A 23,782-nucleotide genomic window follows, 5' to 3' on the forward strand; every position below is an offset into this window, starting at 1 on the left:
CGCAAGAACACTGACGATCATACATTAGGTCGTCAGTGTTCTTGCACAAATTCAAGTGGCCAGTGTAAACAGCTGGCAAGTTTTTCCGCAAAAGCGGCTGCTTTTGCAGAAAAACTTGCCAGTCTAGACGCAGCCCAGGGGTGCTGTGACCACTGCTTCTGACAATAGAGACCTGTCTTGCTGTCGTACCCTTTCGTCCCCCGCCTTAGTTGTTGGATCCACCTGTTGTCTCATCACATACTTAGATTATAAACCCTTTACAGCAGGGGCTGTCTTAGTGAATATAAACCACATTGGGCACATTGTAGGCCTGATCTCATTTGTGGCTTATAGGTGTTACCACAGTAACAAACAATAAAGCATAATAATTATTGAAACAATTTCAATAAACAGTAGTAAAGTGGAAGTAATGGCAACCATGTTCCTTTTTACATGTTCACCATGGAAATGTCTTTATTCACTGCAAAATCGATTTGGCACCATTTTTATTTACATGTTGCCCACCCAGTAAATACGGAGAGAGATGCTGTAAGACTAAATGTGACTTGATGCAGTTATTCACATACAAAACATATCATCTACCTCCTTTGTATTACATAATTTGGTTTCCATCTGTGTGTTTTACAGATGAGTCATAAATTGCTAAACAAATGTTGTTACCTTCCTTTAATAAAATATGTTGACAGACAATACACATATTGCAACAAATCCATGACCATATCGGATCTTTGTGACTGTTATTTTGCTGCAGTTCCCCAGTCCTATGGCACAGTGCATTCCACGCTGAGCAACATTTCAATGACCATTTGTACCTTTTTAGCAATAGCTGGGGTGGAACACACAGCCATTACCACTTGAGCTAAAGGAAAATTACCACCTATGGGTGGCAACAAACTGCAAGCAGTTCTGGTTCATTCAGCAGAGAGCAGTGGTTCACACACCTACTTACTAGTTTATTGTACCGCTACTTGGAAGCTGGGATGACCTAGGAGTGATTCTCTGAAAAGGGGGAAAATTAATTTCAGGGATTATCAGGTAATAATAACTAGCACTTATATATTCTTTCATCTTCAAGATAATCAACCTGGGAGCCTTCTAAAAAGCAGAGAACTGGCAGCCCAGTTTCAATCACAATGCAGGCAGGCCCCTTTCATTGTTCTGTTTAGTACAGGTTGGACTTCCCTGGTCCGGCACCTGACTGGTCCTGAATGAGGGGATTTGCTGGACTAGGGGAGGTCCCACTCCTCATGGTCCGTGCTGAACTGCTGCCCTCTGCCAGAGGCTCCAGCCTGGCCCTGCTGCTACTTAGCAAGCTGTGGTTCCTAGGGCTGCAGCTCTCCAGCTGTTACCACTAATCCTGCTGCTGCCAGGGCCAGAGCTCCCTGGCACCTTCAGGGCTGCAGTTCCACAGCCATTGCTGGTTCCCTGCTACTGACTGGGTCTAGAACTCCTCACTGCGCTGTCCTGTTGCCTGCCCCCCTGCCATGCTCCATGAGGACCACAGATGTTGCCAGACCAGATTGTTCTGGTTAAGAGAGGTACAACCTGTATACAGGAATTGGGTAGTATCTGTTTAAACAGTTTGTGAAGTCTCTAGAGGTGCTCAGTTTTCTGGGGTTTCAAGAGCTGCCAGAGCAGCCATATATCTGTAGAAGTGACCTTGCATGGTGTGTGTGTTCAGGAAACCTGATTATCTGGACCCCGCTGAGCCTAGGTGGTTTCTACATACTGTTATTGCAAACGGAAAGAGGCCCAACTCCGTGTCTTGTTTGTTATTATAATGAAGTTCTCTTCCAAAGCCTGAATCTTTTCACACCAAAGAAAATGGGAAATTTGTGACCTATTTCAAAGGGAACGAGATTAGGCCCTCAGAGTATTATCATGGGAAGCACCTTTTATATCTTTACAACACCATCCAGTAAAAGTAGATCAAGCCCCTCACATAAAATAAAATACAGGTATGACACAGTGATGTACTGCTAATAGTTACAAACTTTCCCCCCTCAGACTATGATAAACCTAGGTGCTAAATGTATGCACACCCCTGGAAAATGAGAGGGAATCTAGTCATTTGAAACAAAACAGTTTCTTATAACTAAAACCAGTAAACGAGGCAGAAATCAAGAGACATAGCAACTTATATTAAACACTACTTCACCTCCACTAAAATATACACAGGACATTGATGAGCTGGTGTGACCCACACACCTGCTGGGTGTGATGTGCTGTCCCATGTAGTAGCACTAAAACCACTCCAGTGACAGAGAATGAGTATGCTCTACAGCTTTATTTCGTGCACTAAGCTCCAGAAGTCCCAGGTTATGTTCTGCCTGTTGGAGTTACAATGGTGCACTGATTGACTGGAAGAGTGTGTGCATGAGAAAGAGACACAGATATGAAACCCTTACCTTGGCTTAAGGAAATATCCTCTCTGCAGCACTCGGCACCATCTGATGCACCCCAATGGAAGAACTTTGCCCCTCGGAAGTATTTTTATGTGCACCAGGTCAGAGCCAGCTGTATTAAGCCAGACGGTGACTCCATCAGAGGCAGGGAAATCACCTCAAACTAGCTACCAATTTAGAAACACTGTAGATGCTCCCAGGAGCTCCCAACAACACTCACTAGTTCAGCTATTAGTATAGGTCATTTAGTCGTAAAATTCTCACTGTGACTGATTTATACTGCGCTTATCACCAAAGTAAGGGAGATCTGTGTTTGCTTTCTGACCAATACAGAGCTGAGTTGAGGATCAGATACTATGGTGCAGTGCAAAAGCATAAGGTAGAAAAGACTGAACATAGGAGGTTTTCTAAGGTTCAGTAGATCATGTTTCCTTCCTGCTCTAAAATCTGTCTCACCTTATTAACAGTTGTGTTATTCATTGATTTCAAATGAAATCCAAGGATTGTGCATAGTACTAAGCACCCTCAATTCCCATTGAGCTTGCAGGATCAGTGCTCTGCATTAGCGGCATTCACTTAATAAAAAGGAGGATCACAGAGTGCAGACCCAAACCAGCACAGCGGCTATTCTACTGTGGACTGATATAACATCCCCAGAATGTAATGGAGGCAGAACTGTCCCACAGAAAGGGTGGCAGTCTGGGAAGCAAGAGATCTGGATTCTACTTCCTACTTTGCCAGTAACTTGCTGTGTGGCCTTGAGCACATCATTTTGGACATGCTGAACCACCTGGGGCCTGATTTTCGGAGGGCTGAGTCAAGTGAACTCAAAAAAGGGAGGCACCCGTAATCACAGAACACTTTTGGTTATTTGGTATCTACCTCAGTTTCTCCGTTTGTGAAACAGAGACAGTAATACTTGGCCACTTCTGCACACTGCTCAGAGATCTGTGGCTAAGAGTTAAAATAGTTAATGTATCATCTACTGGCTGTTGGAGGAGATCTTAGAGAAGCAGAAGTGTGAGCCTGGAGGCAGTTGTGCCGCAGGACGTGGTGCCGACGTCGGCTGCTCAGAAGGAGAGCGATCGCTCAGTTAGTTTGGGTTTGGAAAAGTCAGTCTTTATTGTCTCAAACAGCATCTTTACCAGCTCCGTATTCCCTCTGGTGACCATGGCTTTGGAGAGCGCAATCACCTCTGTCGTGTGACTGCGACATACCAGCCTCAGCTCCTGGCGGACACGCTGCTTTGGGTATTTCTCCTCAGCCTTCTTTACCCACAATTCCACTTCCTGCATCAGCATCTCGGCATTCACTCTCCCGTGGCTGAACTGCATCAGGAGGGTCTCCATTAAGCAGCGGAAGCTCTCTGTGTAGGTGGAGCCCACATCGTCTAGCTCTATGGCTCGCTTGAAGCACCCAATGGCATTGGACTCCTCGTTTTTAAGCCGCAGGCATTTGCCCCTCACCAGCTGTATCTCCGGTAGCATATCTCCCAGGTCAAACTCCATGGCTTTCGCAAAGAACTCCAAGGCCCTGTCCAGCGCAGCCTCATCCACTGGGAATAGTTCCTGCATGGCATCCACACCCATGTAATAGCAGACCTAAAAGGACATCATGATAAATAACTACTGAGTCATAGCCATGGGGTACAGGGAAACTGCAGAGCCTTTTACTACTGCCTGAGAGGACTGCACTATGCTGAGGTAACATCTGTTAGCTGAATCCACCAGGGGACTTTGCAAAGTGGCCGCATCTTAGTCAAGGCTTTGGGCCAGTCTGTGTACATTATACACAACTACCATCGGAGCTCTCCACTTCACTCCTCTCCACCTCCAACCCGACACTGGCTCTTAGGGCGTGTCTACACATCAAAAGCTGTGCACAGGCCAGCCTGCCCACGCTACCATGAATCCAGGTGGCGTTGGTAACAGCAGCAGAAGACAATATATTGCGGGCTTCAAAACAGGTAGAAACAGGTAGCAGGGACCCTGAGTATATCTCAACTTGCTAGCCCACCCAGGACCCACGCTGTGCTGTCTTCACTGCGTTGTTGCCCATGCTAATTGGATTAAAGCTATGTCAGGTAGGCAAGCCCTGGTCCAGCTTTTCCTATGTAGACATACCGTAAGAGCCAGGGCTGATTCAGTGTTTCTACGTTTTGCTGGCAGAGCCGCCAACAGGTGGGTGGGGGAGGGTGCAGTTGCTCTGGAGCCTAGTGATTTAAAGGGACCTGGGACTCCAAGCCCTTTAAAATCGTCACTGGAGCCGTGTGTGGTGCGGTGCAGGTGGCACAAAGGGCTGGCTACCCCTAGCTACGCCCCTTCTGCCCAAGGCACTGCGCCTTCCAGGGGCCTCCCCAGAGCTGAGCCTCCCCCACATTGCCCAGGGCTCAGCAAAGTCTGTTGCCAACCCAGTCTATTGGTTTTCTTGTTTCTTTAAGTAGCAAATGTAAATAAAAACATAAAGACATGAAAAAAGCAGCAGCAGATCTCACTGGGAGAGAGCATCTGTGTATTTACTCACATGGCCCATGTCCAGGTATGTCTTCAAGCATGGGCAAACCTTTACAACCCTTTCCAGGTCTTCTTTAGCACGGGTGAGATGTTTCCTGTCTGGCATGCCTCCCAAACCCATCTTTGCACGGTCCAGATCTCGCAGATAGAGCTTAATGTGGATCTAAAGACAGGAGGATGCTCATTCTGGCATGCATTCCATTTCTATGTAACCTCCCTCCCCCCCAGCACACTACATGGGGCTAGTTCATGCTTGTAGGGCCATTTAACACATACAGTACTAAATATATTCACATGAATACAAAATGGAACCCCTCTGGCCAAACCCCCAGTTGGGATTCATCAGTGTAATTCTACTGCGAGCTAAGTTACATCAGCTAAGGCACTTTCTAACTTGTCCGTCACCCAAGCATCTGAGCTGAGAACAACATATTTCCATCCCCCACCCCCAGAGATGTGTTCACCCGTTACTGGAATCCCCTTTCACAGTCACGAGGACGTAAATACCAATTGGTCTAATGACACTATTGTAAGAATTGGGGAGCACTACGTGCTCCTGTGAAGGTGCATCAGTGCACCTCACTAGTGACCCCAGGAGTTTTACTTGAGTGAGAACTGCAGAATCAAGCCCTTTGTTTTATATTGTTTTGCAGTCTTCTGACACTGAGTTGGGGGCACGGGAACAATTTGTATAGTTGGGGTGCTGAAAGCCACTGAACCAAACTCTAATCCAGGTGTAGAAAGGAAACCACTTCAAGCCAAGGGGCGCTGCAGCACCCTAGTTCCGGCACCCATGCGCTGAGTCTATTTAAGACACAGTCTGGCTTCCAGAAACCGCCCTAATGATGCATTTGTTTTGGCTTCAGACCTGCAGGCAGCTGAACTTCAAAGGAAATTAGAAACCAACTTTGACGGGCAGGTCTAGCCACGTACTAAAGAGACCCCAGGCCAGTCTGAACATTCCGTTAGTGCCATGTATGTTACATGGCCCCTACAAGCGTGAATGTACCCCCATATTTCTTGTCTTAAAAAATAAATAGTGAGAATTAATTTTGGGTTTATTTAAAAACCTACCAACCAGGCACCATTTGAGAATCTCGTTGCTACTGGTATAATAGGAAGTACCCAGTAACAACACTCTCAGCTATCTGAGATAGGAATCATCAACACCAATGGGGACACCCGTGTACAGACAAGTAGAAGGTAACACTTTCAAAAGATCCTAAGGGATTTAGGAGCCTACGTCTCATTCAAAGTTAATAGGAGTTCGGCTCCCAACATTAGACTTAGGTACCTAAGTCACTTATTAATGTTTGAAAATTGTACCCCAGGTGACTAACACACAAACCATCTGCGATGGAGTCAGAATTGTCCAGGTTGGCTCCTTAACTATGAGACCATCCTTTCTCCTCAGCTTATTTTCCCTTTGGGTGACTGCTTGGAATGCCACATAACACAGCCCAGAGCAAGGATAGATCCTTTTCTAGTGCTTAGCTTTGGCTGTAGGGAATCCCAAGTAGAGTCCCACTGGCACAGACAGAGCCATTTCCAGGAGTCAGCCCTGTGAAAGTCTCCTCACATCACAAAGAGGAGTTTACCTGCTGAGTACAAGATCAGGCCTTGTGAGCCCCATTTTTCAAGAGAAATCTCCACTAGGGCCCTGTGTCCTGGGTGACTCAGCTGGCAAGTTGCTGAGGCATGAAGATGCTTATACAAATGATGCCTCCTATTCATCAGTGGCACGGAGAGGCTGTGGATCTTAGCAAATGTCCTCTCCCCACTGGCTGACTGCACTTGGCTGGCAGGGCTTGAAAAGCACATCAGTGACTTTACACAGATTCTGCATTTTGGAAGCTCATAGATCCTCTGTCAACTAAAGCCCTTAATGAAAACACACAGAGTCAGGCTGGCTTCTGGAAGACAAGCTACGTACCTTGGCCCGTGTGCAGTAGGCCTGCCAGTTGAGTTCTGGATCTTGTAAGACATCCAGCGCCATGTTGCAGATTCCCAGAGCCATTTCTTGCTTGCCCAGGAAGTGGAAAATTTTGGCCAGTCGGTTTAGTATGGGAGGATTGTCTTTAGCTATTTCTATTGCCTTTTGAAATCAGGAAAGCAAAACATATTTCCATTAGTGAACTGCCCTTTACTGTACTGAGCAAAGGCTCAGAAACATCTCTGGTCCTATGGGACCATTTGTTTAATTCACAGACTGGCTTTTGTGACACACTGATTGTCGTTTTTTGTGACCCAGAGGATGAGTCTGAAGCTGCACTCACAACGGTGTGGTACTTTTAAATATGGAGATTCCTATACTCTGTTCTACTATTGTCTTCAGGACTTGGCATCCACATGCCGTCAACAGACATGGTTGCCTCGACTTCTCAGTCAACCTAGCCAGCAAGCTGAAGAAGGAAAAGCCAGTCATTTCTCAGAAATATTTAGGAGCAGATTCTGATACCCTATCTCCCTGAATAGCACTCCTCTCTGGGCATGATCCAGCCCCATAAAAAAACATGGAATCACAGCTAATGACAATCTTGCAGCCCACTGAGATGAAGGAGAGCCACTCACAAAGCCTGCTCACTAGACTAGGTTGCCTATTGCTGGTTTTGTTACCAGGAAGAATCATGGGGGTGGGAGATGGCTGTTCCTCCTTACAGTGGGTAGCTGGTAACAAAACCAGCAATGGGCAACCTAGTCTAGTGAGTAGGCTATGTGAGTGGCCTCCTTCATCTCAGTGGGCCGCAAGATTGTCAGAACCAACATGGTCTCCCAGGCTAGGGTAGTTTTGCTAAGTGCGCTTGTGTACCTAGAATTCATGGGGTGTGTCATTGAACTGTAGCAGTGATTTGATTGGATGCAGAGGGAACACACAGCTCTCACAGTCAATGTTATGTGCCCTCAGCACGCACCTCATTTCACACGCCCTGGCTTTACATGAGTGTCACTTTAGTAATACTGGTAGGAAGAAAAATACATGCAGATTGAAAGCAGAAGAATCTGGCAACCTTGTGTGTGGGCAGCGGTAAACAAAATGTATCGTGGGCCACGCATAGAACCTTGATGAGTAAGAAGGCTGATTCACAACATCTGTGAATCGGACCCAGTGTCATTTATGCTTGTGTAAGACAGAGATCCTAAGCTCTGCTGGTTTTGCCCTAGATGTACTGCTTGTTCTGGTGTGCCTCTGAGTAGGGGGAGGAAGGCATGAGAATGAAGTGAGGGGGAAGGAGCTGATAAGAAGGGAATGTGGAGGAAAGAGATGGCCATCTGTATGGTTGACAGAGGATGTAGGTGTAAAAGAGTGAGCAAGGGGGACTTCCAAGTCTTCTCCTTACATACTAGCAATGAAGTAAAAAAGCACCTTGCCAAAGCAATCAAGGGGCCCAGTCCCAGAGTAACCACAGTCATGGATCCCCATTGGGGTGGTGGAAAACGTCTCATTCCTTTCCAGCAGCATGCCGAGGTAGCACCATGCCAGAGCTGGGGGATGGAGAACAGATTTCAGAGCAGGTTAGCACGGCAGACACTAACTTTGAAAGCGATCCATCCTGCACAATCAGGCTGAAGGGACATTCCACTATGGAAACAAGAATTCACTGAGTTGCTTTGACCTTTCAAAATCAGGGTATTTTAGTGACTTTAAGTACTCCGGACAAGTGCCCAGAAACCTGGTGTACTTGGTTTATCTACAGCATGATGAGTGAGTTGCCCACACACTGCTCTACCCAGGTACTTCAACCTCACCCCAGATCTTTAATGAGTCAGATGGTAGATCACTTTCCAGGGTCTGTCTGCTCCTGGCTTCTCTGCTGAAATTGCCAATAAGCAGCAATTGTGCTGCTGTTGAAAAAGTTGAGTAGGAACTGGACTGAGACCATTGGTTTATTTCACCCAGGCCACCCAACAACCATTGCATGATAACTTTTAGGCCCCGATTTAGCAAGGTTCTTGAGCATGTGTCTAACTTTATGTATGTGACTAATCCCATTTGCTTCAATTAGACTATTCATGTGCTTAAAATTAGGCACTTGCTTAAGTACCCAGCTGAGTCAGGGCCTTAGTGGCTACCAGAGAAGTCCTCAGCTCTTCTGCACATAAAGACACTTTCATGTATGAGCCTAACCTTCTGCAGGTGGGTTTGAAAAGCTTGGTGATTTGCGGTCTCAGCCCCGCTTCTCGTACAGAGTCATGGAGTGTGCCTGGAATCAGTTGTTCTCATACCTCTGTAGTGAGAATTTGAGGACTTGGTCACTTGTCGAAGCAGAACCAGTGTTCTGTTAAAGGCGGGGAGCCGCTTCTGTTCGTCATTACCCTTGTTCATCAGGATCCCATCTAACCTGTAATAAGAGCAGGAGTGGTTTGGTTACTGGATTCTAGTGACACAATCGACTCTGTCAATATGATTGCTTTCCTTAGCAAATTGCTTTGATTGCTCAGGATTACGGTGCACTTCTGCAGTGAATGGGAGTGGCTTACTAGTCACATCTCATGTGTCATACCCAATGTTTCCTCTAATTTTTCCATTCGGTGTGAAATAAATTTTATGTGCACCAAGGCATGTGCATATGTGCACCACCTGTAGGAACACATGCTGCTGGCTGCTGCCAGTTGTGGGTGCTCTGCTAATCAGCTGGGCAGAATTTGAATTTCTCCTGGGTGACTGCCCAAGCACACAGCTTATAGGGAACACTGGCCACACCCTAGAACACTGGCCACACCCTAGAACAGCAGGCAGTTGCTAATGCACTATTATTAATTAGACTTTGCAGTTATATAGCACCTCTCATGCCAGGATCTCAGAGGTGGAAGCTGTTCTCCCTCTTGTTTTACTAGAAACAGAGGCTCAGAGAGGTAGAGCAAGTTGCCCAAGGGGTCAGATTGGCACTCAAGGGCCTGAGTCTCCACTGTGTTGCAATAGTAGAACATAAGACTCGCCAGACTGGATGAGACCACTGTCTATCTAGTCCTGTCTCTGCCAGTGGCCAGCACTGGACACTTCGTGGGAGGAGGCAGATGCGGGTTAGTCTGCCTCACACAAAAGTCTAACCCTAATCCTTGTGATCTGAGTTCCAGTGATGTAAAACCAGTGCAAAGCTGTGGAACCAGGCTCCAGAATAAGTGGGGAGGTTTCCAGAGCTCAGCACAGCGGATGCATGTCGGGTGCTAAACTCTTTTGAAGGGCCAGCCGGCGTGTTGCGTTATTTGGACTTTTACGCGTCTGAGTCCAGTTCTTGGCGTAGCGCATAGGCTGAACAGGTTAATGTGTTGGTGCTGGCTAGCTGCATCTGTCAACCCTGCATCTGAAGGATCCTCTTTGCTCCCTGTTGTCTCCAATTTCACTCCAGATATTTTTTAAGACTGGGATTTCCTGAGGGACTTGGGCAACTATTTCCATGGAATCTAGGTTCCTAACTCGCAGCCTCGTAGCTTTGTTTGCCACCGTAACTTCTCACATGATACCAATATTACAGTGGCAAGAAGCCTGGAGTCAGTGTGCACGTCTCAGCTAGTGACACTGGGCCTTTATTACTTCACCGCTGCTTGTACAATAACCTTTGAGCACATCCGTACTATGCTATCGTCGATCCTTGTCAGCTGATAGCCAGAATAGCACAAAGGTGCCACTCATGAAACCTTTCCAGCTCTTTGCTCAGCTGGTAGTAACTTATCCATAGGGGCGGCGGGTATCACAGGCAGGGGAAGGGCCCGGCCCACACTCTGACCCCAGAACACTTGTTGTAGACATACTGGAAACAGAGTGTTGCTGCCCCCAGAGTCTGCCCTCCCCAGTGCTCTGGGTCTGGGGAGGCTTCCCTCTTCCTTCCCCGGTGCTCCGGAGCTGGTGAGGCTGGGGCTGCATGGCCTTCTCCCTCCCCCGGTGCTGGGGGGGTTGGCTGGGCAGAAGGGGTGAAGTTGGGGGCAGGGCTGGGGAGCATGCCTCCCCCAGCCTTACTTTCACCCGCCATCCATGCTTATCCACATTTGGCAGGCTGTGATGGGGGGAGGTAGGAATTGGCCTGAAGCGCTGGCAGTCCAGTGTTACAGGACTTCATGAATTCATGTGTTAAAGTGCCACTGACAGTCGATGCTGTGGCCTGTACAACATGCCTTTTTATTTTGGGTTGTGATGTCTTGGCTTGCATAAGCCAGTGGGCCAGGCTGTGACCAGTGCGTCGAAGAACAATTTCACTGGCAGGATTTCAGAGCCTTCCTTAAGGGCTGACTTTTATTTCTTCAAATCAAGCAGCGCAACACAAATCCAGCTCATAATATCATGCTTGGACCCAGAGTCCCCCACAGGTCTCACCCTCCGCTGGGCTGCTTCTTTGGCCTTTTAATGAAGGTCCAAAGCCCAAAATTCAGCAGCCTGGTGGTTTTAGGATCCAGCTGGATTCTATCCCCTAATCCCTGGCCTCAGAGCCATCACCAGGGAGGCAGATAACTAGGCAGAGGGCTAGGCCCAACTCCCTTAAACGGCCGGTCACCTGATGCCAGGTAGAATGACTTCTGCCCTAGCTATCCATTTACAGGCAGTCCCCGGGTTACATGGATCCGACTTACATCGGATCCCTACTTACAAACGGGGTGAGGCAACCCTGCACTAGCTGCTTCCCCCCAGCAGACCAGGGAGACGCGAAGCTAGTGCCCCCCCCAGCAGACTAGGGAGACGCGGAGCGGCTTTTCTCAGCAGACACTTCAGCTTGAGAATAAAGGACTGAGGGAAGTGAGGTGTGGGAGAATAAAACTGAGCTCTGGAGAAATGTTTGGCTAGAGTTTCCCCTACAATATGTACCAGTTCCGACTTACATACAAATTCAACTTAAGAAGAAACCTACAGTCCCTATCTTGTACGTAACCCGGGGACTGCCTGTATTCCGTGCTCATGGCTATGGTATCTGAGTTTTCTGTGAAGCCTCTTCTCCTACCAAGCAGAAAGAACAAGTCTGATATAGGATAAACTCCGGGCCCCACTGAGGTAACTGGAGTTTTGCCATTGAGCTCAGTGGAACCAGGATTTCTCTCCGAGTCGTTTACACAAGCCCTTCTCTGTCTGTGGAATCTAAAGCAAATGGCCTGTCAGGTTGCAGGCAGCCCTCCCCTCTTCCAATGTAACCTGTCACCGTCTATTTATCATGGCACCCTTGGAGAAAGCGTTTGGTGCTGTTCAGCTCTCTTATTCCAGCTCCACACCAGCCATTCCCTCTTTTACCTGATGTACAGAGTGGCCATAGTAAGGAACCAGCTTCTTTTCTCCTCCGGGGGGATCTGAAATAGGGAAAGGTTTATAGGAGTCATTAACATCTGAAAATCGCCTTCCCGAGTGCACTGGCCTATGAAGCAAGAAGTCCCGAGGCAAGATGAACGTGCACTTTGCCCAGGAAAGCCACATTCAAGACACGGCTTCCTTTATGATTCAGTAGAAGACCCTGGGCCAGACCCTCTGCTGTTTAAATCGGTGCAGCGCCTTTGAAGTCACTAGAGCTCCCTGAGTTTTTAGCAAGGCAAAACCTGACACAAAAGTTCCCTCTTAGACAGAGATGGTGCCTTTCAAAACCTGTTCAACATGCCATGCAAACATCTGCCCTTTCACACCGTCCTTTACGTGCCACAGTGGAGGCTGCACTTTCATCTAGGGATCTAAAACACACATGAGTGAATCCTTGACTCATGGAAGGAGTACCCTACTGAGAGGGGCTGCTATAGACTAGTGTCTTGAGCCAGGAGTCTGCTTGCGACACTGCTAAGGATTTGCTGTGAGACGGGGGCAAATCTCTATGTTTCAGATTCTCCATAGATAAGAGACAAGAACAGAGCGGATCCCTATGGTAGCTGCTCACTGTGTCACTAGCACAGACAGCGGCTTGGCCAGCGCAGGCCCAGCTAGCCAGTGGCATCAGACAAACAAAGCGTCGCCTCCCTGCCCTGAGCTGAGGGTTCAGAGAGGGAGGCGTTGAGGGGTTAGTGAGGGTTCACACATCAGTATCGTTGCTACCCCCTGCAGGAGCGCAGGGGGCGGGAAGTGGGCTGATCTGTCCCCACTCGCGTTGTGGAAGGGATGAAGTGCGGATAGAGGGGGGAAGTCGGGATAGTTTGGAGTTCTGTTCGCAGCTCTCGCATGGGCCTTGTGTGTCTCCTTGGTCTGCTCACAGGGACTTATTCACCACGGTGCTGGGCACTGCAGTTTTAATGTGCCAGAGCCTTGCACCTTGAGTGGTATTTACACCAGTGAAAAGAGGGCGTGGACACAATCAGAGCACAGGGGCACTGCACTGTGCAGGCTTACACTCATGTGCAGGGGTGCTGCAAAAGTTACCAGGCTGCCTTTTTGTTGGTGTGTGAGGAAAGGACAAACAGGGATAAGAGCCAGGAGATTCTGCAGCCTCCCACCCTGCCTACGTTGACCCCCTGCACCTGCTGAAGCCAAGGCGCTGACTGCTAGGCAGTTCCCTTTGGCAGGATCCTTAGAAATCAAGGCCGTGAGCATTGTGTACGGGCAGCCTGGGGCAGGTAGTGCCTGGCCCTAGGGCTGGTGTGCCAGGGCAGAGCCCTTTCCCCACAGCACCACTGCAGGTTCCAACAGCACCACTGTCATCTCCTGAGTCCAGAGATGTCCCTGGGGCTCCTGAGAGGAGATGGTGGCAGTGGGCAGGTGAGGCCACGGCCTTGCCGCTGCCACCCTCTGCAGCCGGCCCGCTCTGCTAAGAGGTGGTGTAGCAGATGTGCTCGGCTTGTGCACTGGGAAACTCCAGGGAGCGTTATATCTTCCTACAGCACAATGCTTTTCCCCCTGGGTGCGACGACTGGTGCTTGGGGTACGTCCACACTGCCTTGTACACCTGGGTCTATGGGACCCGGGCTTGTGGTCTTGGCGTTTCCAAGGCCATGCATGAGGTCCATGCTGCATTATAAACCTGAGCTTACAATTGCTGGACCCAGCTCTCACAGCTGTGCTAACGCATCCCTGCTGCACTGCACAGACCTACTGATGTGAGTCCGCCGCCTGACCTGCAGCCACGCTGCAAAATAACAGAGCTCAGACTCCAGTCACAGTGGGATTCAAGCCCTGACCTACTCCACCAAGAAGGTCCTACGACCTGGGAGCTTGCTGCCCTGAGTCCGACAGATGTGCGTGTGGAGAGAATTGGGGTTTGGCTGAAACCTGAGTCGGAGCTCCAGCTTAGCATGCAGGATAGACAGACCCTAGTAGAGCTGACCTGAATGTAAACATCTCCTGGCACGGGCTTGTAACAACAGAAGTTTGCCCTGTGGATGGCCATAGACCAGCATTCCCCACCCCAGCTGTTGTGCAACATGCCCTATTCCAGCCATCTACCTGGCTGCTACCGCTTCCCCCCAGAGGTGGCTGCCTTTCATTCACAGAGGTGGTTTCTGCAGCACTCCTCCTTCAGCCCCCGCTGATGCCAACGTAGAGGCAAATCCACACAGCCTGCCTGGAAGTGGTGCTCAGCACCTGTAACTTCCTTGATTTCCCTGGGACTTGTGGCTACTCAGCACCTGTGAAGATCTGAGAAGCATGTGGTGTTTCTCTGTGGCTGAAAGTGACCGATTACTGGAGGGAGGGAACCTGCACTCCTAGCTCATTAGAAGAACTGAAAACAATTGCAAAGGCTATTCCTCCTGCCTGGCTGAAGCTGAACCAAGCACCGCTGCTGGGACGTTGCCCATGATCTGTTGAAAATGAACCAACTTTGTGATCTATATTCCCATCTGGTGGCTCTGTTTGCATTTAACTGTAATGGGTTGTAGGCAAAGTGCTAATTGCTATTCCCTTTGGACCTGGCGGCGGAGCAGACTTTGCAGGTTAATGGGCTTGGAAAGCAGGGCTGGATTGTTTAGAAGGTATTTGGTTTAAGTTCCTTGCGGGATTTCATTTTTTTATCTGTGCACATGAATAAAATAAACCCGCACCTTCAACAGCAGGGCAAGATCATGACGTAGAAGGAAGCAGCCAGCACTAAATGAGAGAGGAATCAGACACGGCGTTTTGATGCCTTACTTTTTTGGATGCCCAGCTTGAGACATGCCTAAAGAGACATGCCTGCAGAAAGTGCTTAGCACTCAGCCCTCAGGAAGAGACGCCCATTGAAAGTGGCTCAAGTTGGGTGTCTCCAAATTAGAACGGTGCAGAGAAAGGGTGCTCTGTTCCATAGAGGACTCAGATGTTTCATTTTGGAACAAAACCCATCATATTTGAAAATCTCCAAGAGAAAGACCAGAATGCAGGGGGGGGGGGAGGCTTTCTATCCAGTGGGCAGGCTACGAGCCAAGGACTCTGGAAGTTCTGGCTGCTGAGGAGCCTTGAGCTGGTGGTTTGAAGCTCCTGGCTCTTGGGCAGCCCACCTGGAGATGTAAGTTCGGGAGCCCCAGCTGAACACAGCTTGTGAATCACAGTTCCCAGACTCTTCACCAGGAAGGCTGCCTGAGAGCTTAGTTGAGCCTGCAAACCCAGGCCTCCCTGGTGGGCTGCAGAAGGCTGCATGGGTGAGCTGGCAGGAAATCTAAAGCTGCATGGCTGGGACCCACCAGATCTCAGTGAAGAGGGAGCCATCGCCGGGAAACGTTTCCATGTTGACCAGTTGGCATTCTCAGATAAGCGTTCCACAGGGGGACGTCTGACCGGCTTACCCAGAATCACTTGTCACTCCTACCATGTCTGGCTACCTTCTCTGGTGCCAGGTTGTGCCTGGCTTTCGGTGGGAGAGCAACAATGCCTGCCCCATTGTGCTCTCCAAAGTGTAAGTTTGATACCCACCGTCTGGACCAATGCCCCCGGAACTGAACAGGGATCTCCAGAGTTCAAAAGCAGACGCAGCTACAAACTTGAGCTAAGCCCAGCCTCTGTGGGGGAAGCCGAGACAGACTTACACCCAGCGCTGTGCAGAACACACAGCCTGCACAAGACTGGCTCTCCTGGCTCCAGAGGGGCAGGTCTCCACTCCCTTGTGCAGCAGAGCAGACAGCGCATCCTGTAACAGAGCGAGGCCTGTGCTGACCCGGATCTCTGGGAGGCAGCGACCTTGCCTGAACAATGGCTCTTGGCGCTCCCATTGAATCCGATGTCTCCACCACCTAGTGCAGGGCTGGGGCATAAAGTCATATCTCAGCTTTTGCCAAGCTCTCCAGCCGGGGAATCAGATTTGCCATTCAAATCCCTTGTTTTTAAATGGAAACCTGTGCCTTTCCCCACTCTGTCAGAGATATTCCGTTGGGGCCGCTCCCTGGGGTGGGGGTGGGGGTGGGGGGGGAAACACCTGTAGGCAGTTTACAAAAAACAGCAAAGTACCCACAGGCATTTTCCCCAAGGCTGCAAGGCTTTAGTTTCTCAATACAATTCCACTTAGCCCTCCAGCAGATAAGATCTGCCTTACATTATTGCAGTGAATGCTGCTGGACTAGATTTACGAAGAGCCCCTCAGAATTCTACGGCTCCAACATTTTTGCAGCTGTCAACATTGTAAATACCCCTCCCCTCCTAATTGCTAAGGCTGGTGGCCCACAAGGGAATGGTTTGAGTAATCCATAGATTAGCTGAGAGAAGTCAGTTGTTTTGCATATTCACACCCTTTCTTCTAGGCAATGCTCTTGCCCAGTTAACAGAGTGGCTGGCAGGGACAGGTACATAAACCACATGGTTTGGATAAAAGGATCAGCAGTGCCAGTGTCTGCAGGTGATGGCTGGTGGCATCACTGTCCTGAAATCAATGGAAGGATGTTGCTTGACATCAGAGGAGAGTCTGGCCCTTAGGCTGCATCTAGAATACTTGCACAAAAGGGCTTATCCCTGAGCAGGAGCATTGGAGTATTTGTGCAAGAACCATTGATTTTGTACAGTACAAAGTCAGTGCTCTTGCACAAATACTCACGACCATTGTAGACAGGCGGCAAGTGCTTTTGCACAAAATCTTGCCAGTGTAGACGCAGCCTTTGTGTTTACTAGACAATCAGGATTGGCCCACAACATTTTGGCACTTGAGGCGGGGAGCTCAATTGACGCCTCCATGCCCCCTCGCTTGGGCCCAAACTTTGAAAGGTCTCAATTCTGTCTTCTTCCTGTTCTGCTCCTCTCATGGTACTGCTCTGCTACCTACATATGCACCAGCAGCAGACAAATTTTCTACACTCTGGGTCCTAATGGTGCCCCCTCTCCCCCCATACCCAGTCTGGCACCTGAGGCGGCCTCATGGTAGGGCCAGCCCTGAAGACAATAATAACTTCATTCATCTGAAGAAGTGGGCTGTGCCCACAAAAGCTCATGATACCATCTACATGTTTTGTTAGTCGATAAAGTGCTACCAGACTATCTGTTGTTTTTTAAGTTTATCCTGTACGGACTAACTCGGCTACTCCCTGAAGCTTTTGAACAAGACAATAATGTTAGTGGAATCACTGAGCTGGGAGAAAGCTCACACCTATCTGAGAATTGCTACTTCACTCTGCCCGGCTGCAGACTTGGCACCGGCGAGGCTCCCTCTACACCTCACATGTTGCTGTGTTATAACACACTAGTGCCCCACTCATTCTAGAGCATGGTTTGGTCTGGTCTGTGTGGATGGGACCAGAGGGCTGGAATAAGTTTTATCATGGGGTGGTAGTGCTGTGAGCCGTTGAACCACACCGTAAATCCTGTGTAGAATGGAAAACACTTCAAATCAGGGGGTGCTATAGCACCCCCGCCCTCCACCAGTTCCTGCATTTTTGGATGGGACCAAACCTCGTTAAGGACCATGTTACTAAGCAGAGTTTCGGGCTCTACCATCCACAGAGGCAAGGCCAAGCTACATTTTTCACCCAGTCAGGTGTGTCCTCAGCCAATACACTGTGGAGTGGAGTCGGACACACTCCAGCAGCCTAGCATAGGGGAGACCAAAGCACATCTGTGCAGCCTGTCAACCAGCATTGACCACTGTGATCCATCACGGGTTCTGCGGCCAGACCATGTTCTGACAGGACGAAGGTGTTCGTGGTGGGGTTAAATCAGAGCTCACACGAGCCAGGCTGCTGTCATGTTCACTGAGCACTTGGGGTTGGTCGTATTGCAGAGAAGGTGCAGCATTTGGAGTGCTTCCATGCGGACCGCAGCTTGCAGCTGCTCCGGCGGCTGGAATCACCATTCGGGAAGAGGAGGCAGCGGAACACGGCCCGTTGCATAACCAGCCCGTGCTGGGAACCTGAGAGCCATTTCTATGGCTCAGAGGTGGTCGCTATTTTGGCAGAAGCAGCTCTGCTGTGGACATTATTAGCACTGGCTCCCCCGGGAGTTCGGTTGGCGTAACCGGTCCGCATCGCGCAGCAGCATGGATTTTCCAACCGTCATTAATGTGACGGAGGTTGCTAGTGTAGTTTAAAAGCCGCTGAATGTGGGGACCATTTAGCTTCCCATCCCAATACAAACCCACCAGCTGGGTCCCAGCTACTTTGGCCACAGCTGAGATCAAGGCCCTCGTGCTACTCACTGGACCAGATCTCCAGGCTAGAGCGACGTCTCTAACAAGGTGGCTGGGTATGAATTCACCCCTGCTTGACTGATCCTAGAGAAATACCCTGTGGGCTAAAAGAGCATCCCCGGAATCGGCCTGGGGTTTTGGTGATGGGCTGGAACCTTTCATATCTATCACTGACCCGAGACAAGAGTGTCTGAAAAGTGCTACCATCTGATGGTTTTTTGACAGTGTCTGGGCCTGCTCCGTGGAGGAGCCAAGGGTTGTTTATCGGGTGTCTTTCGGTCTTGTCACAAGGAACATCGCTATGGCATGTCTACACTGTCAAGGGCCTCAGGAAACAGGGCTAAGAGCTGTAATGAAGACAGGTCTGTCCCATGTATGTGGGTCAGACACCTGCCCAGCAAGCCCAAGGCTTTCATGGGTGCAGCATAACCCCAATCGGTGTTTGATGATGTTACACATGGCTTCGGAGAGCCAGACAGCTCCTGTCTACTCTGCAGTGTTTAGTTGTGATGTCCCTGGATGTGGGGATAACTGTACTGTCCGTGAGTCCCTGGCCTACAACAGCAGCACAGGCAGACCTAAGAGTCAGCCTGTCATCATAGTCACACCGAGCAGTCTTGCCTCACTAACCCCCTCCTTTGTGCAGAACTGGGACTGTGCAAAGTGTTAGGCCAGCTTGCAGAATTTTAAAGAGCCTCTGATTCCCTCCAGTAGCACTGCCTGTCCACTCTGGCTTCAGGCTAGCTGCTGCCTCAGTTTCCCCTTCTCAGGCCCTTTGTAACTCCAGCATAGGCTTTCGTGTGTGCTGTTACCACCCTTCTCAGAGTCTGGATACCCAAGATTTCCCCCAGCCTTCCTAGAAGGCTCCCAACCCTTGGTTCAAGCAGGGGTCCTATGCTAGCCTCTCCTGAGCCTTTTGTCTGGGAGACTCCCTCTCCAGCCACCCTCCTGACTGGCTGCGGCTTCCTGCTAGCTTGCACTGCCTGCCCTCTGCCTGGGCCCTAAGGAGAGTCTCTGAGCTGCTCACACTGCTTTTCCGTGCTTCCCTGTGCTCCATCTAGCAGCAGCAGGTTCCAGGGCTTCCTATCTAAAGCCTCCCCTGTGATTCTTTGCAGGCTCCTCTCATCTCCACTGCAGAAGGCCTGTTTCTAGCCACACATCCTGCCTGCCCTGTGGCACTGCTGATCTTCTCTACCTGGGAAGACAAGTTAAGTGGTTACTGGGGAGGCTGGTCATCCTGGTGATAGCCTGTGAAAGCCTGGCACCCACCTAATCAAAATGAAAAACAAACCTTCAACCAAACGTTCTGCTAGCTTTCATCTTCCTGAAACAACAGCGCACCCTACAAGTGGAGGCCTAGAGAATGGCATGGTGTACAGTCCCTTGCTAGACATTTTCATCTGTTTCTCTATCTTGGAGCTTTCTAGCTGGACCTTCACTGCAATGTTGCTAACTCTTGTGATTATTTTTTTTAAAGTCTTAGCTTCTGGCGCGATGTGATTCTACGAGAATCTCAACTTGCATTTAACAGGTAAAGCGAGTTTCTAGCCCTCAGGGTTGCAGAGAAAAGGTTGAAAATGGCCCCGGAGTGCAGCCTGAAGGCTTAGGAAACCCAAGGCAAAGAAAAGGAATCCCAGAGCAATGAGCTGTAATCATCACATGATTTGCTAAACAGATCTCAGGATTTTCTGGGCCTGCCTCATGATTTTTGAATGTTTGGGGTGCTTTTCAGTGGTGGTGTAGCCATGTTAGTTCCAGGATATTAGAGAGACAAGATGGGCGAGCCAATCTCTTTTATTGGGCCAACTTCTCTAGGTGAAAGAAACAAGCTTTCAAGCTTACACACATCTGAAGAAGAACTATGTGCAAGTTCAAAAGCTTTTCTCTTTCACAACAGAAGCTGGCCCCAGACAAGTTATTACCTCACTCACCACAATTCCAGATAATACATGTTTGCTGTCAAGAATTTAAAGGAATGAACTGAGGGCTAGCACTCCTGAGCATCTGGAGAGCACCTTCTAGCGGAAGCACTCAAAGCCCTTTACAAACACACCTGGGAGAAGTCCTTGCACTTGACACAAAGCCTTGAGCTGAATGGCTTAGGGAAGGACATTTTCTGCAGCTTTGCCAATGGAACACAGCGTCTTGAAGCAAATTCAGCATGTGAGCTACTCTGATGCCTTAGAGGCTGCACACCGCGCGGTTCTTATGCTAGCGATAAACAAAGCCACCTCTCGACCCAGAATACAGCTGAAGTGAGCATACCAGACACCAGCCTTTGAGGAGCTCTCCAAGGGCAGCCACATACTGCCTGTGCACAAGGGCGTGCCTTTGTTTGAACAGCTAGAGAAGATAAGACTGGAAGTGCAAAGCACCATTGATCCTGCTCTTGTAAGGCCAGAATAATTGAAAATGCACTTTCCACCATCCGAATCCAGCCATAGGAGCAAGAACTTGGGCTCTCGACCTAGCGCCCTGGGTTCTGGCTGCCTCCACACATGCTGTGGGCTCTGCTGCCAGCCCCACACCCAGAACCCAGGGCTCTGCCCCCAGCTCTGCATGCTGGGGGACTCTGCTGCCAGCCCTGTGCCCTAGGTCTCAGCCGCTGCCCTGCATGCCAGGGATTTGGTCCTGGCTTCACCTGGGGGAGGGAGAACGACAGGGTAAGGGGGGATTGTCTGGACCCCTACTCTTAAAAAGTTCCCACGCCATTGCATCCAGCTACAGAATCGAGTTGCCTTTCTGGGGGATGATCTACAGGATCAACAGTTTGAAGTGACACAACACGAAGGTGGGTGGAACACAAAGACAGGAGCCATTCCCAGGACTCTGGCAGGACTCTGCTCCCTCGGGCTCTTGCTTGTCTGTGCTGTCATACCCGAGCTCAGCTATTAGCTGGGAAATTAGTTCCTGCTCTAGCTTCCTGCTGCTTAATGAACCCGCGAGGGAGCTGCTCTGCTCCAAGGGTAGAAGCCCTACAGAGACACGTGGGAAGCGCGCCCGTGACACCAAACAGCAGCCAGTGCACAGGTAGGAGCCGGGACTGACCTGCTGCGCATAAGCAAGAGCCTTGTCATAGAGCGTGAGGCCGGCGGTCAGTTTCTCCATTCGGTCTTCCTCCTCCAGGAGGCCAATGTCGAAGACGTAAGCGTAGCCCTGCTCTGCAAGGCAGCGGGCTGCTCGGAGCCTGGCATCCCCCTGGGACTCCTCTTCTGAACCCAGGCCCATTAAATGGGCTAGTCTCTTGGTGCAGTCGGCCTCTTCCTGTTCGCTGTCCAGCCGGTCGTACACACAGGCCAGGTTGGCCCAGGCATTGAGGTTGTCAGGGGCCTCCTGGGAGATACTCAGGAAGATCTCCTTGGCTTGCTCTAGCTCCTCCAGGTGGAAGGAGAAGACCCCGAGCAGGTTCCTGATGGCGAATTGCTGGGGGCCAGACTCGAGTTCTAGTTCATACATCAGGCTGTCTCGCTTAAGCTTCATGTCCCTGCCTCTGAAATTCACTGGGGAACGAGGCTCGAAATTCAGGTTCATCTCCAGGTGGAAGTGACCAGGGATATAGTCCATCTCATCAATGAGTGTGTCAATATCCACCTCGGCTGCCTCCGTGTTCTCCATGGGGACTTGCTGGGTATAGCCCCACGCTGCCGCTGTGTCTCCTAGTCCCAGGCTTCCCTTCCTCCTCACTCTGTTTGCCTCTCTCAAACCTGTAATTCTAGTTTAGCTGATTCACATGCAGCTGGGAGGAGTCCTGAATGGGAGAGGCCCGGAGAGACGCCTGTCATTCTCCCCGTGCCCGCTTGGCCAGGACTGTTAGCGAATCCAGAGTCTGAAACAGAAAAGTCTGCTGGGTCCATTCTTGCCTGGACAGGAGCAGGGGCAGGCCGGGGTAGGGCTGGACTGCTCCTCACAGTGCACGCTGCAGTGATCAGTCCCATTTCCCTTCTTTGGTTTGTATTCTGTAGTATGTAAATACTGTTACATAATATAAAAACCTAAGAACGGCCATACTGGGTCAGACCAAAGACCCATCTAGCCCAGTGTCCTGTCTTCTGACAGTGGCTAATTGGTGCTCCAGAGAGAATGAACAGAACAGGGAATCATCAGGTGATCCATCCCCTGTTGCCCATTCCCAGCTTCTGACAAACAGAGGCTTGGGACACCATTTCTGCCCATTCTGGTTAATAGCCACTGATAGACCTGTTACCCAGGAACTTATCTAACTATTTTTTGAACCCTGTTAAAGTCCTGGCCTTCACATCATGTGGCAAGGAGTTCCACAGATCAACTGTATTGTGTATATCCCTTTGTGACGTAGTGGGGGTACCTGGCTGGTTTCTATGCTGCTGGCTCTGGGGTAACCCCCACTGGCTGCCGTGGGTACCACGACCCAGCAAAACAGGATGAGTCACTATGCAAACCGGTATGGCCAGACACCCCCCATGGAGAGGAACAAAGGAAGGTGGAATGCTGCCCTGGCTGGGGGGCAGGGCTGGAAGAGAGTTAGTTGGTGGCTGGCTGAGAGCATGGAGGAGACAGCCTAGGGAAAGGGGCTGGAGTTTAGGGGCCCAGTCTCCCCCATCTCAAGGGGACCTGAGGCATCCTAGCCCAGCTCTGTGACCAGATGACATCTGTGCTGTGCTGTATCCTGGAGAGGCAATAAACTTCCTCTATTCCACCGGCTGGTGCAGTCTTTTTGTGCCATTTCGGGGTGCAGGAGACGGGGGACCCCCAACGCACCGTCACACTGGTGTCAGGAGTGGGATGCACTGCACCCCATGGATGGAGCTTCCAGCGGTGAGCGACAAGGCGCCGTAGAAGCAAGAGCCCTGGAGCCAGGCATGCTGGAGACAGAGCGAAGCGGTTCCTGGGAATCGTGGGGCGCTGCAGCATTAGACTGGTGAGTCTGCACCGAGGGGACCAGCGGGCAGATGGCCTACACCCGACTCTTGAAGGCAGAGCTGGTGGGGCTGTGCAGAGAGAGGGGCTTGCCTGTGCGGAAAGCAGCCAAGGCCCAGCTGATTGCCCAGCTGGAAGAGAATGACCAGCCACGGGGCCAGGACCTTGTCCCCAGGGGGAGCAGCCAGACCCCCCCTGAGAGTGTGTCAGGCTCAGAGAGGGGGAGGAGCGCTGGAACCCACCGGAGAGATGAGACAGGGTCTCCCGGGAGGCCTGCAAGCTGTAGCCCATCTAGGGCAGGGGCCAGCCCAGTGGAGCTGCGGCGGCTGGAGATCCAGCTGCGGATCAAGGAATTGGAAGCAGAGGACCGAGAGAGGGACCGCCGGGACCAAGAGAAGGAGTGCCAAGATCGAGAAAGGGACCTCCAGGACCGAGAGAGGCAGCGACAGCATGAGCTGGTCATGGCAGAGCAGAGAACCGGCGGGGCACCGGCTGCGCC

At 50.4% G+C, this 23,782-nt stretch overlaps 1 protein-coding gene across 1 annotated transcript; it reads right to left on the reverse strand.

Moving 5' to 3' along the window:
- Positions 1 to 468: 468 nt before the first annotated feature.
- On the reverse strand, positions 469 to 22,499 carry TTC22 (tetratricopeptide repeat domain 22). The gene is made up of 7 exons (XM_006133483.4): positions 21,436 to 22,499; positions 12,132 to 12,187; positions 9,143 to 9,258; positions 8,283 to 8,401; positions 6,852 to 7,013; positions 4,929 to 5,081; positions 469 to 4,006 (listed from the first exon to the last, which is right to left on the reverse strand). Exons 1-7 carry the CDS (start codon positions 22,000 to 22,002, stop codon positions 3,476 to 3,478), a joined length of 1,704 nt encoding a protein of 567 aa, XP_006133545.2. The 5' UTR covers positions 22,003 to 22,499; the 3' UTR covers positions 469 to 3,475.
- Positions 22,500 to 23,782: the final 1,283 nt, after the last annotated feature.

The sequence above is a fragment of the Pelodiscus sinensis genome, chromosome 9, assembly GCF_049634645.1.
Source record: "Pelodiscus sinensis isolate JC-2024 chromosome 9, ASM4963464v1, whole genome shotgun sequence".
Lineage (NCBI taxonomy): Eukaryota > Metazoa > Chordata > Testudines > Trionychidae > Pelodiscus > Pelodiscus sinensis.

Bases quoted from the DNA above. Each gene is read 5' to 3' on its own strand.
- TTC22 (XM_006133483.4), bottom strand. From the start codon at position 22,002: ATGGAGAACACGGAGGCAGCCGAGGTGGATATTGACACACTCATTGAT. The intron at 9,259-12,131 runs GTAAAAGAGGGA...CTCTTATTACAG, and splicing joins ATGGCCACTCTGTACATCAG to GTTAGATGGGATCCTGATGA. The intron at 4,007-4,928 runs GTGAGTAAATAC...ATGTCCTTTTAG, and splicing joins CATACCTGGACATGGGCCAT to GTCTGCTATTACATGGGTGT.